Genomic DNA, 14,139 nt, shown 5'->3' with positions numbered 1-14,139 from the left:
GATTTTAGTCTGCACTACAAAGCCATAGTGCTCAAGACAGCATGGTACTGGCACAAAAACAGAGACATAGACACTTGGAATCGAATAGAAAACCAAGAAATGAAACTAACATCTTACAACCACCTAATCTTCGATAAACCAAACAAGATCATACCTTGGGGGAAAGACTCCCTAATTCAATAAATGGTGTTGAGAGAACTGGATATCCACATGTAAAAGACTAAAACTGTACCCACACCTTTCCCCACTCACAAAAATCAATTCAAGATGGATAAAGGACTTAAATTTAAGGCGTGAAACAATAAAAATCCTCAAAGCATAGGAAAAACACTGGAAGATATTGGCCTGGGGAAAGACCTCATGAAGAAGACTGCCATGGCAATTGCAACAACAACAAAAATAAACAAATGGGACTTCATTAAACGGAAAAGCTTCTGTATAGCCACGGAGACAACAACCAAAGCAAAGAGACAGCCTACACAATGGGAAAGGACATTTGCATATTTTTAATCAGACAAATGCTTGATAACTAAGATCTATAGAGAACTCAAATTAATCCATATGAAAAAAGCCAACAATCCCATATATCAATGGGCAAGAGACATGAATAGAACCTTCTCTAAAGAAGACAGATGAATGGCTAACAAACATATGATAGAACCTTCTCTAAAGAAGACAGACAAATGGCTAACAAACATATGAAAAAATGTTCATCATCCCTATATATTAAAGAAATGCAGATCAAAACCACCGTGAGATACCATCTAACCCCAGTGAGAATGGCCAACATCACAAAATCTCAAAACTGCAGATGCTGGCGTGGATGTGGAGAGAAGGGAACACTTTTACACTGCTGGTGGGACTGCAAACTAGCACAACCTTTCTGGAAGGAAGTATGGAGAAACCTCAAAGCACTCAAGCTAGACCTCCCATTTGATCCTGCAATCCCATCTGGGCATCTACCTTTTATCTGTCCTTTTATCATAAGGACACTTGTACTATACTGTTTATTGCAGCTCAATTTACAATCGCCAAAATGTGGAAACATCCTAAATGCCCACCAACCCAGGAATAGATTAACAAGCTGTGGTATATGTATACCATGGAATACTATTCAGCTATTAAAAAAAAATGGAGACTTTACATCTTTTGTATTAACCTGGATGGAAGTGGAAGACATTATTCTTAGTAAAACATCACAAGAATGGAGAAGCATGAATCCTATGTACTCAATTTTGATATGAGGACAATTAATGACAGTTAAGGTCATGGTGGGGGGGAGGAAAAGCAGAGAGAGGGAAGGAGGGAGAGGAGTGGGGCCTTGGTGTGTGCCACACCTTCTGGGGGCAAGACACGATTGCAAGAGGGACTTTACCTAACAATTGCAATCAGTGTAACCTGGCTTATTGTACCCTCAATGAATCCCCAACAATAAAAAAAAGAGAAAAAAAAAGAAAGAGCAGTGGAAACAAGGAGACATGAGGGGCCCTGACATGCTGTCCTCTGTGCACAGCCCTGATGTAGTGTGAATGTCTACTGGCCAACAGCCTGGTGTTGTCTGCAGGTGACAATGAGGATCATATGGGGCAGACAGAGTAGCACATGCTGTCACCGTGGATAGCCCGGAGCCAGGAACACAGTAATGCCATCGTCACCTGTAATGGGTAAGACCTACGTGTACACTGCCTAGACCCCATGGTAGGAGGAGCTGTGTAACCAAGGTCATCGCCTTACCTAGGAGTTTGCTATCAATGCTACTGAATGTGTTTAAAAAATGATTTTGCAGTAAAATAAACCTAATGCAAAGTTTACCATTTAACCATTTTGGAGTCCGCAATTCCTTGGTATTAAGTACATTCACATCGTTGTGAAACCCTAGCCCATCCATCTCCAGAACCTGTCGCCTTCTCAAGCTGAGACCTTGTGCCTGGAGTGTACTGTCAAACCAGATGTCCAGGTGACTGCTGTGCACACGAAAGGTGGAGGCACCAGCCGGGGGCTTGTAGTCCTGCAGATCTGATCACAGCTTGGAGCGTGGACAGTGGACTCCACATTCTTGAGGCCTCATCTCATCAGATCCTCCCAGTGACCTGACAAAGGTCCCATCATAAACTCCCAGCACAGATGGGGAGAGACCTGGGCAAGGTTGCACACCTGGGGGGTGCACCTGGGCTGTCACCTGGGGCCAGTGATTCCTGAGTGTGCCTCCCCCCTCCAGATCATCCAGGTGTCTTGCATGTGAGAATGTGCACTGAGGAGGGAAGATGCCTGAGAAAGTAGAGGGAGGAAGATAAGATCCCCCTGCTCATAGTCTGCATTTCTGTAGTTTTACACAATTCGTGCTTCTGTGAAAGAGTTTGGGAAACCTGGGAGTCTGTTCTCCTAGCTTTATTTTCTTTTGTCTCTCTGGAACCTTTACCCTCCTGAGCCAGATTTTCTTTCCTTGCTTAGGCATTTCAATTCATCCTAATCCTTAGTTTTCAGACCCCTCCGTAGAAAACAGGGAGGTTAAAGGGGATGTTTGTGCTAGATGGGGAGGTGCAGCCAGGAGACCTGCTCCTCTATATCAAACCCCAAAGTCTCAGAGCTCAGCACGAATTAGGTGCCAACTTGGGAATGTAAGACTTGAAAAGCAGGTCAGGAACCCTGACTGGTTTCCCAAGCTCATATCTGAAACTTGGAAATTTACAAAACCCAGAGGTTTGTTTGATTAGAAAGGGTAACTCCCCTGTAAGGAAGAGAAAGCCAATAGAACATTCCACCGGGGATATCTGAAAGTTATAGACCCTTGTGTCAGCAACTAGCAGGTCAGTTGGGGCCAATGGCCACACAGCGTGTTGACCAGGTCTGTGCTTCCAGGGATTAAACACCTAGAAGTTACCTCTGCTCATTAAAGTTGCCCAAGAACTTTGTAAACTAAGACCTAGTCTTCCTGATGGCTGTCTCAGAACTGTTCATTGAACAAAGATCAGTCTGACAAGTGGTTCTCCAGCCTGTCTAGACAGTAGAATCAGTCACCTGCCAAGATTTATTTCTTTTATTATTATTTTTTGAGACAGATTCTAAATTTATCACCCCTGTTAGAGTGCCCTAGCATCATACCTCCCTCAAACACTTGCGCTCAAGTGATTCTCTTCCCTCAACTTCCCAAGTAGCTGGGACTATAGGCACCCACCACAACACCTCGCTCTTTTTTTTTTTTTTTTTTTTTTTGTAGAGACAGAGTCTCACCTTATCGCCCTCAGTAGAGTGCTGTGGCATCACACAGCTCACAGCAACCTCCAAATCCTTGGGCTTAGGCAATTCTCTTGACTCAACCTCCCAAGTAGCTGGGACTACAGGCGCCCGCCACACGCCCGGCTATTTTTTTGTTGCAGTTTGGATGGGGCTGTGTTTGAACCCACCACCCTTGGCATATGGGGCTGGCGCCCTACCCATGAGCCACAGGCGCCACCCACCTCGCTCTTTTTTAAAGATGGGGACTCGCTCTTGCTCAGGTTGATCCTGTGAGTAACCTGTGAGCTCAGGCAATCCACCCGCCTTGGCCTCTCAGAGTGCTAGGATTAAAGGCATGAGCCACCAGGCCCAGCCTGTGAAGATTTATTTAAACATCACATTGCCTAGGACTCATGCCCAAAAGTTCTGTGTTTTAGTCTGTGCTGACACCAAGGCCCAAGTGTTTTTCTAATGTCTATCTAAGTTTGAGGAACACTGAATTAGACAAAGTAGAGCCAATGTCCTGCTCATCTTTGTATGTGCAGTGCCTGACACAGTATCTAGTGGCAACTAGTAGTTGGGTGCTGTGTAAAGATTCATGGAATGTGTGTCTGAAGAAATGGTCCAGTGTCACCACATAGAGAGAGATTTATCAACACTTGGGTTGCATTTCATGGGTTTCAAAATAGTGTTGTAGCCCCCTGTCATTTAGTGTTGAAAAGGAAAATGGAGGCTCAGCATGGGAGCTTATGCCTCTAATACATACTGTGTTGGGAAGCGGAGGTGAGAAGACTGGCAGGAGTTTGACACCAGACTGGGAAACACAGTGTGTTTGTATCTCTATAGGTCTCCAGCATCTCTATAGAACTATAGTTCTAGCAAATTGAAAGGCTGAGAGGGAAGTATGGCATGAGACCGTGTGTTAAAGGTTACAGTGAGCTATGATTAGGCCTGGATACTCCAACCTGGGTGACAGAACAAGACCTTGCCTCTAAAACACACAAACAAATAAACAAACAAAAAAAGACCACAACAAACCAAAACCCGGGAACTTGGGTATAATCCACTTTTTTTTTTTAATAGTTTGAGCAAACAGCAATTCATGAATTGGGCAGCTCCAAAATAGACGTGGTTCAGGGCCTCCACTGAAGTAGCTTCAGGGATAGTCTCTTACAGAGTGAATGCATCAGTAATGGAAATAAAATATTTCATTGGTTACAAAGTTGCCTTAATTGGCCTGGGTGGCTGTTAGTCTCCAGTTAGGTAAGTTTGTTGGTTCCTTCTTATTAGTTGAGCTTACATTCTGTTTTTCTTTAGCACAGCCTTGTACAAAAAATATCTGTTCATGTTTTACTTCTGTTTGCAAATCAAGCCAGGGGAAGGTCACTTCTGAGGAGTAACTGGTTTTGTTTGTTCAAGGTTTCTTTGGGACTGTCTCAATTTTCATTTACTTTATTTATTATTATTATTATTACTACTATTATTATTTTGCAGTTTTTGGCCAGAGCTGTGTTTGAACCTGCCACCTCCAGTATATGGAGTCAGCGCCCTACTCCTTAGATCCACAGGTGCCGCCCAATTTTCATTTACTATTAAACAAGTCTCATAGGCCTTGCTAAGTGGCTCACACTGAGAGGCCTAGCACTCAGGGAGTATGACTTGGGTGGATTGCTTGAGGTCTGGTGTTCAAGAGCAGCCTGAGCCAGAGTGAGACTCGGTCTCTGAAAAAACCTAGCATGAAAGTGGGTGCCTGTAGTCCCGGGTACTCGGGAGGCCTAGGTAAGAGAATCACTTGAGCCCAAGCTCATAAGTCTCCTTTGAGCTATGAGCCAACAGCACTCTACCCAGGGCTACTGACTGATACTCTATCTGAAATAAAAGAAAAATAAAGAAACAAATCTCTGCCCATTTTATAGATGAGGAAGATGAGATTTAATGAGATTAGGTAATTTCACCCCAAAATAAAAAAAAAAAAAACGTGACATGGACTCTGTTTATCTGACTCACAGATTTAATGACTGACTGGGATGGTTCTCATCTGGATCCAGTTGGTTTTGAGCAAGTTTGTTTGAGTATTTGCCTTGGCAAGTGTATCATTTATTCCTCCCACCATAACATCAAGGTCTAAGTATTGAGAAAATGCTCATTGCAGAAGGATTCAAACACAAAAATCTATGAAAATGGTGTAATAACACACTCTGTAATCATCATCCTGCTTCAACAATGACCACATTCAGGGCCAGCCTGGTTTTGGTCAAAGCCCCACGTATTGGCCCCTTTTTTGAAATAAATCCCAGAAAAGATATCAGTATGTATGTCCTGGGACTTAACAAATCCTCAGTGTCATTACTATATCTAACAATTAATAATTCCCTCCTATCACAAATGGTCAGTATTCACATCTGTGTCTTATTAAAAACAGCCAGGTTCTTTGAATAGGGACCCAAGTAAGTTCAATGCACTACAGTTGGTTATGACTCTTATGCTTCTCTGGGTCTATAGGTTTCCCATCCATCTACTTTTGTTGATCTCCCTATAATTTATCTGATGGAGAAACCCTCTGTCCTGTAGAGTGCTCATAGTCTGAATTGTGCTGACTGCAACCTCTGCAGATTCCTCTTGGCTGTGTAGCTCCTGTAGTTTAATAGGTGGAGCCAAACGCTTGGGTACACTTAGGATTGTTTTTTTCCAAACTCCTTCCTAGGTGATTGAAGTTTTGTTAAAGGTAAACTTGCTTTGTCATGTTGTTAAGTTGAGGCAGCTAATATAAGTCAATTCAGGGCCCAGAATGACAGAGGGACCTCAAGGTCTCCCTTGAGGCTGAGAGCCTCCCTTTGTCCTAGCCCTAGCCCTCCTCACCCCTGTCACTGTCCCCACCCCCACCTCTGTGTGTTGAGGGCTCCCCTCTTCTGACCGGGCCGCCTGGCTCCAGCACAGGCTGCGGTCTATGGGGACTCTTCCTGGGAGTCAGCATTTCACCAGGACCTGATAAGGTGGCTGTTTCTAGCTAGCTGGTGACAAGGGACCAGCATTTTTGTAGCAGGTACTATTATAACACAGAGCATTTACTCATAGTGACATCCAGGGGCTCTTAGAAAATAATCTCTTGAGGTATAGTGGTCCTTTTTGTAGGGGACGTTGAACTAGTTTCATTTTAAATAGGTATTTAGATGGTATTTTTTCTTTCTTTTTTTTTTTTTTTTGCAATTTTTGACCAGGGCTGGGTTTGAACCCACCACCTCTGGCATATGGGGCCGGCACCCTACCCCTTTGAGCCACAGGCGCCACCCTATATGGTATTTTTTAATGACAAAAGTGTGTTCCAGAATTTCACTCCAGGCTTTCCTGGTGTCCCATCTGAACCAAAGGTGGAGGTGGCAGAGCCAGCAACTCCCAGAGTAAGTGCAGCTGCCTGCAAACCATCCGTGAGCGGCTGCTCAGTCCCTGACAGTAGGGGGCGGAGGGTAATTCCTCATCCCATCCCTCGTTCATAAACTTTGGAGCAGATGCCACTTTTTCCCTATTACAAACCGTGCTCTCAGGAATTTCCCTGTGTGTAATACTTAAGTTCCTTAGAGATTTCTGAAGATAGTCATGGAGAAGTGAGGTTACCGTGTGCCAGGGAGTGAGCATGGGCTGTGCCCACACACACCTGTGCCAACACTGTGTGAGGCTGCCTGTTCCTCCGTGTGTGCTCAGCCCCAGAATATTATCACCCAAATACAAATCTTTTTCTTGTTGGGGTTTTTATCTTTCTGAGCAGAAGAAAAAAGAATTTTCTTCATTGTTGTTACCAGGATAAGGTCAGGTTCTGTGTGATGACAATTTGTTATGCTCATTAACCTCCCTTGAAACATTTCGGAGTGAGTTTGTCACTGGTGGTGAATTCCAACTGAGACCCAGCACGGTTATATTCATGATGTCAGATTGCACTTGTGGCGTGCCCACTGTGTGCCTGAGCAGATGCAGAGGAGAGAAGGTGAAGAGGACAGGAAACCACCCCTGTCTGGGGAAGGAGGAGGACTGGGCAGGCTGGGGGGCAGAAGGCAGTGGGGGCGGCAGAGAGGGGCGAGTTTCCTGGAGGAGAAGGCCTTTGAGCTGGATGTTGAGGAATGAGGGCCAATCCCACAGGACGGTGGGTGAGTCCTGGACAGGGAAGCAGAATGGGAGAGGGGCTGTGATTGGAGTGGGGAGGGAAACCCAGGTGGCTGGAAAGGGTTTGAGAAGTCGCTGTGAGGGAGCCTCAGGTGTGGCACAGGCTGCATCACAGAGTTTGGCCCTTATGTGCAAGGCTGATGTTTCTCAACCTCTGGATACACTTCTTTCACTTTTTACTTTTATATATATTTCTTGAGACAGAGTCACGCTCAGTTGCCCTAGGTAGAGGGCCGTGGCATCATAGTTCACAGCAACCTCACTCTCTTGGGCACAAAAGCCGTCCTTCTGCCTCAGCCCCCTTAATAGCTGGGATGATGGTCACCCACCACAGGGTCCAGCTAGTCAAACTTATAGTGAAGTTTAAAGATAAGAAGAACTTCCAATAGGATGTGATGCCAGTGAAACGTTTTGTCTGGGTTTGCTCTTTGCCAGTGAAATGTTTTGTAATGAACATATTGTTTACCGCAAAGAAAGAAACATGTTTCTTCCCCTGCCCTCGTCAATAATGCCTGTGGTACTAGGAGGGAGGGAATATTCCATTGATGCTTTCTAAGCAAGGTACAAAAATGCCTCCTCTCTGCACCCTCAGGGACTAAGGTGATCTTCAGTGAAGGCTCTAGATTACAGATCCTTGTAAACACTGATAGTTAGATGTGTTAGGATATGTTTGGAAATCTTTGTGTTACACAACTCTACGTTGTCAGCTAGAGCAGTGGTGTCCAAACTGCGACCCGAGGGCTGGGTGCTGATTTTCTGAGGACTTTTTTTGCTTATCTGTGCTGTTGGAAATCACATAGACTATGCACGGACCTTTTCTTTTCTGTTTTTGCTAATGAGCTTTCATTAGTGTTGTGTATTTAGTGTGTGGCCCAAGACAACTCATATTGTTCCAGCTTACAGCAGAGAAAAAAAAGTTGGCTTCTCCTGAACTAGAGCACAGTGAACAACTTGCCTCTGCGTCCTGACCTGTGTCTGTGTTAACACCATTTCTCTGCTGGCACACCGTGGGGGACCTGCAGGGTGTTCACGGTGAGGCCCGTAGTCCCTTCCGTAAAGGGCCCTAAGCTGCAGTTTGCAGTCAGACACATGTTGGTTTGTGATATTGGTGGGGGTGGTGGTGTTGTGGCTGTGTAGTGCTGTGTGATTTGTGTGTGTTTATCTGGTCTCCCCACAATCAGAAGCTCCAGCTATTTATTGACAGAAGTTTATGGGACATAACTGATGAATGTGTTAAAGCCAGCCCCAGAGACCAAGCAGAGCATGCTATAGGAGAGGATTTGATTAAGAAGAATAAAGGAAATGGATGAAATATTAGATTCAAAATTCAGTTCGTAGAGAGGATTCTTCAAACACAAAACCTGTGAAGGGACGAGATTTGCTTGCAGCTCAAAAACAAAAAAGGAGGCTTGGCGCCCGATTCTCAGTGGTTAGGGCACTGGCCACATACACTGAGGGAGGCGGGTTGGAACCTGGCTGGGCCTGCTAAACAACAATGACAACTGCAACAATAAAATAGCCAGGTATTGTGTAGGCAGCTGTAGTCCCAGCTACTTGAGAGGCTGAGATAAGAGAATTGCTTAAGCCCAACAGTTTGAGGTTGCTGTGAGCTGTGATGCTATAGCACACTATAGAGGGCGGTATACTGAGACTCTGTCTCAAAAAAAAGGGGGGTGTTGTTAGTAGCAGAAAGATTAAAAATGTGATTTCTATACTTTCCAAGTTCTATTCCCACTGGAATGTTTTATGAGGCTATGATTGCAGTTTCACTGGGGGGCGTGGGGGGCGTGACAGGGACAGCCACATGCAATCCAGAACTCCAGAATCTTTTCTTTAGAAAGCTGCAGTGGCTGAAAACATTTTAAATGCAAAAAGGGGGTGGTGCCTGTGGCTTAGTGGGTAGGGTGCGGGCCCCAGATACCCAGGGTGATGGGTTCGAACTCCACCCCAGCCAAACTGCAAGAAAAAATAACTGGGCATTGTGGCAGGCACCTGTAGTCCCAGCTTCTCCGGAGGCTGAGGCAAGAGGATTGCCTAATCCAGGAATTGGAGGGTGCTGTGAGCTTAGACTCTTGAAGGGTCACGTGACTCCAAAAGCAGTGAGGACAGTGGTATAGAGCATGGGGGACAAGCCTGGTGCCCCAGCACATTCTCAGCACCCAGGTGGTGTCTCCGGAGCATTTTGTGTGGAAACTGCCTGTGGTCGCGACTAGAATGGTGTGCTGAGCCCACACCTACCACTAGTGAGACTGATTCAGTGAATGCATGGGCTGGAACTGCTGAACTAGCTCATTGGTTTATTTTTTTCTTTTTCTTTTTCTTTTTTGAGACAGAGGCTCACTTTGTGACCCTGGGTAGAATACTGTGCCGTCCTCATAGTTCACAGCAACTTCAAACTCCTGGGCTGAGGCAATCCTCATGCCTGAACTTCCTGAGGAGCTGGGACTATAGGCTCCCACCACAAAAGCCAACTAATTATTTTGAATTGTTTAGTGGAGACAGGGATGTCACTCTTGCTCAGGCTGGTGTGAATTCCTGGGCTCAGGCAACACATCCCCCTGGACCCCTGGTGCGATTATAGGCGTGAGCCACCGAGGCCATCTTAAACTGGCCGATTCTAACTTTGCAGTACTTAATCCTCATTTCTTCATCTGTTAGAAAGATGAAGGAGACCTGGTTTGTTTTTTTCACTCTGTACAGTTTAAGAATAATATTTAGAAGAGAATTCAATCATGATTTCTACACAAACATATCAGGAATAGGGTCAGAAATTATATTTAACTCACAAACTGAGAACTGGCAAGAGGGTACAAAAGGTTAAAAAGAGAACTCAAAGCACTACGAGTTTATGCTCAGAGAAGGAAGGGGAAACGGTGTACACAGTGCCACACGGGCAAGAGCGAGTTCTCGGCCCTAAGGGGATCATCAGTTGCGTCCTGCCAGGTGCAATTTCCATTTCTAGGCAGAGGGTTTAATTACATTGCTATCAGTTTGTACAAGGGAATGTGCAGCCTTACTGAGTCCTAAAATAGTCACAGTCATGGGGGAGACGACAGGAATAGGTCACTACCAGAACACCTGAGAAATTTCACTTTTCCTCACAGCCCCTTTTCTCTTAGGATTTTTTTTTTTTTTTATAGAGACAGAGTCTCACTGTACCGCCCGAGAGTAGAGTGCCGTGGCGTCACACGGCTCACAGCAACCTCCAGCTCTTGGGCTTACGCAATTCTCTCGCCTCAGCCTCCCGAGCAGCTGGGACTACAGGCGCCCGCCACAACGCCCAGCTATTTTTTTGTTGCAGTTTGGCCGGGGCTGGGCTTGAACCCATCACCCTCGGTATATGGGGCTGGCGCCCTACTCACTGAGCCACAGGCACCACCCATCTCTTAGGATTTTTTTTATGACGAGCCTCATATGTGAGCGGCCACCAATTTAGAGTGACTCGAGGTATTATCGCCCCAAGACATTCCTCCTGCTGGAAGGCCCCTGATTTCCTCCCAGGAGCTGTGGTCTCCCTGAGGACCTTGAGCTACCGGGTTCAGAGCACCCCAAGGCAGCATCTGCAGGGCACCCCAGATCCACACACACTTTCATGTGCACTGACATGAGAACCCATTTTATAAATGATGAGACTGGGAGGAGAGGGGATCAGGACACACCACCCCCCAATCTGCCACTTGGCATGAGTTCAAGGCAAGTGAGTAACAGCAGAGGCAGGAGGAGCTCCCTGCCCTTCCCTTTCCATCTCAAAGCAGGGCATCAATTTCCCTCAGTGACGGGGTCCTCCCTTCCCACTCTTGACTTGAAGACACTTCTCCCTGGAGACAGTGTCCTCTGGAGTCTGCATGACAAACCTTATTAAATGACCCTTACTTCCATTAGTTCCCCCCACGCTTACGTGCCCACCATTGACCAGGTGCCTAGAAGCCCCAACCCCTCGTCCTCTGTCCTGTGGCTCCTCTCAACTCATCACTCTTTGTTAAATGGCAAATAAGCCTCCAGGCCCAACAAGTTTGTGACGGTTTTACCTCTTTGCTGTGAGGCCTCCCATGCTCACACAAATTACAAATTTTCTCCTATTATTCAGCCTTTGCTCAGTATAACTTATAGGCCGTGGTACTGTCCCTCAACGGGTAGGAGAAACTTTCATCCTTTCCCACAGAGCAGACCCAGTGTCACACAGGCCTAGTGAGCACTTGCACCCAGAACTTCTGATTTCACCAGGTGTCTACTTTCTGCTATGCTAACATGCTCTAAAATTCTCTGCTCCTCGCAGAGCTTCCGTACTGCTTGTTCATTTGAGACAGGGTCTTGCTCTCTGGCCCAGGCTGGTGTGTAGTGGCATGATCATAGCTCATTGTAAACTTGAATTTCTGGGCTCAAGCAATCCCATCTCAGCCTCCCCAATAGCTGGGACTAGGACGCCATACCTAGCTAATGTTTTTAATTCTTTTTTTTTTTACTAGGCAAAGAACTTTATTAACCTTTCTTTCAAACTTTATTCCCAGGCTTCTTCAGCTTAATTAGCTGCAAAGAATGAATTATGTATAAGCAAAAACTGAAAAGAGCTGCAATGTCCAAGGGCTTGGGCTTAAAAATATTAGAGATCTAGATTTTATTAGATCCATAAACAAAAACAATTTTAAAAAGCAGTCATAATATAAAATAGCAGCTCCCAGTAACTTCTTCAAGTTTCATCTTCAGAAGTTGACTCAATTCAGTTTGCCTCATTCTTGGAAGCCTCGTCAAAATTCTCCACAAGATCTGGAACTTCATCATCATCATCCTCTCCAGTAGCAAGTGGTGCTTTTCCATCCACAGATTGTTTAGGCAGAGCTTCAGCCAGCCTCCTCAAGCTTGTCAGACTGTCTGCACCAAGCTGGTTTAAGATGCTGGGTAGCATTTCTGTCAGCTGCTTTGTCTCAGCATGGCCTGTAATGGTGAAAGTGTTTGCTGCCAGAGATGCCTGAACTTTAGGGTTGTTAAAGTGGATCACTGTTCCTTGGTTTGTAAACATATTCACCTCTTCAATACCAGAGATATTGTTTACCCCTAACTTCTTTAAGGAGAATTGAAGTTTTTTATCATCTGCTGTAGCTGTTCTATGAACCACCTTCTTCTTTCTGCGAGCAGTTCCTTTCCCACCAATGCGCACTTGTGCCTGTAGCTTGGCAAGTTTCTCTTGGTTCATGATAGTTTCTTTCATCTTGTCGGAGCGTAAAGGGGGCCGCGGTGGGGACTAGGGTTGGTGCCCAGGGGGTCTTGGGTGGACCAGCTGAGTTTAAGCGCACACACGCGGAGACGCAAGATCTGTTTTTAATTCTTTACTGTGTAGAGACCAGGTCTTGCTGTATTGCCCAGTTTGGACTCAAATTCTTGGCCTCCCATGTGGTAGGTGCAGGTTTGAGCCACAACACCAGGCTAGGAGGAGAGGTTCTCTTTATTCAGATGGAGGCGAGCAAGGAAGAAGCGAATTTGCACTTGCTTGCAAAGTCCATGGACACAGTCACCAGAAAGGGGAGATTCATTCAACAGTGTTCTTTCTTCTTTCTTTTTTTTTTTTTTTTTGAGCTGGAGACTGTATTCCTAGATAGAGTCCACATGTCCTCATAGCTCACTGCAACCTCAAACACCTCCTACCTCAGCGCCTCCCGCCTCCCCCCAGTAGCTGTGACTGGAGCCATGTGCCACCACGCCCAGCTAATTTTTCCAATTTTAGGAGAGACAGAAATCTCATTTTTGCTCAGGGTGGTCTCAAACTCCTGAACTCAAGCCACTCTCCCACCTTGGCCTAGCAAAGTGCTCGGGTTATAGGCGTGAGCCACGGCGTCCAGCCTCATTCAACATTCTTTTCTCTGATATTTATTGAGCCCTATTGCAGGCTATGTCCTGGGGTCATAGGATTGAACAAACCAGATAGCGTCCCTGTCCTTGGGATTTATATTCTAGAAGGGACAATAGACACCAAACAACTAAATCGCTACGAGTTATCCCGTTAGACTATTAGAAGTGCTACCAAGAAATGTGTGAGTGCCCTGAGAATATCTGGGATGACCTGACTTAGGGGATCCGGAGGGAGGGTCGGGGAAGTGTTCCTTAGGTAGCAGTTCTTACTGGGCTGTGGGGACAGGGGAGGGCTGCAATGGGGGCGACATGGAAGGAAAAGTGTTAGGCAAAGAGACCATCATGTCACAGACTGAGACAGATCCTCACATCTATCATTGTCCTTTTCTATCTCCCTCTAACATCTTCAGAGATTAAACCTACACCTAAAGCTTTTTCCCAGGTGGAAGGGTTGTGGAGATGCACTTGAGCACCAGGGCCTCCCCCTCATCCAGTTTGCACCCCATCTTTCTACTCCGGGAGGAGAAGGTCAGTAACTTGACCGTCATTGCTGAGAGTTTGCTGACTCTCGGGGTAATTTTTGTCTCCCTCATTTGAGCATAAATGAACTTAGACCTTTTATGAAAGGAGGAATGGATATGCCAGGTGTGAAGTGGGGGAAATAATGAACATAGTCAATCCTCTATGCAGAGGATCAGACGTCTGGATGCCCCGTAGCCTTTGTAGTACCCAGTCTGTTATCCCAGAGCTGAGTCCGGACGTCTGCAAGGGGAGGAAGCGGGAGGGCAAGGATGAGTGTGTCCTCAGCCCTGAACTGTGAGACCTGTGTGGAGAGAGAACAGAAGCCACGTCCGGGCTCCTGCTGAATGACAGGGAAAATGACAGGGGAAACCCTTCCAGATAAACGTGTGTGTGTCTGTACTT

At 45.9% G+C, this 14,139-nt stretch overlaps 1 protein-coding gene across 1 annotated transcript; it reads right to left on the bottom strand.

Annotated features, from left to right (window-relative positions):
• Window positions 1–11,827: 11,827 nt before the first annotated feature.
• Window positions 11,828–12,592, bottom strand: LOC128583851 (transcription factor BTF3). The gene has a single exon (XM_053588473.1). It carries the CDS (start codon window positions 12,575–12,577, stop codon window positions 12,089–12,091), a length of 489 nt encoding a protein of 162 aa, XP_053444448.1. The 5' UTR covers window positions 12,578–12,592; the 3' UTR covers window positions 11,828–12,088.
• Between the last annotated feature and the right edge of the window lie 1,547 nt (window positions 12,593–14,139).

The sequence above is a fragment of the Nycticebus coucang genome, chromosome 4, assembly GCF_027406575.1.
Source record: "Nycticebus coucang isolate mNycCou1 chromosome 4, mNycCou1.pri, whole genome shotgun sequence".
Taxonomy (NCBI): domain Eukaryota; kingdom Metazoa; phylum Chordata; class Mammalia; order Primates; family Lorisidae; genus Nycticebus; species Nycticebus coucang.
The sequence above is the reverse complement of the archived record's forward strand: the minus strand, read 5'-3'. Positions and strand labels throughout refer to the sequence as shown.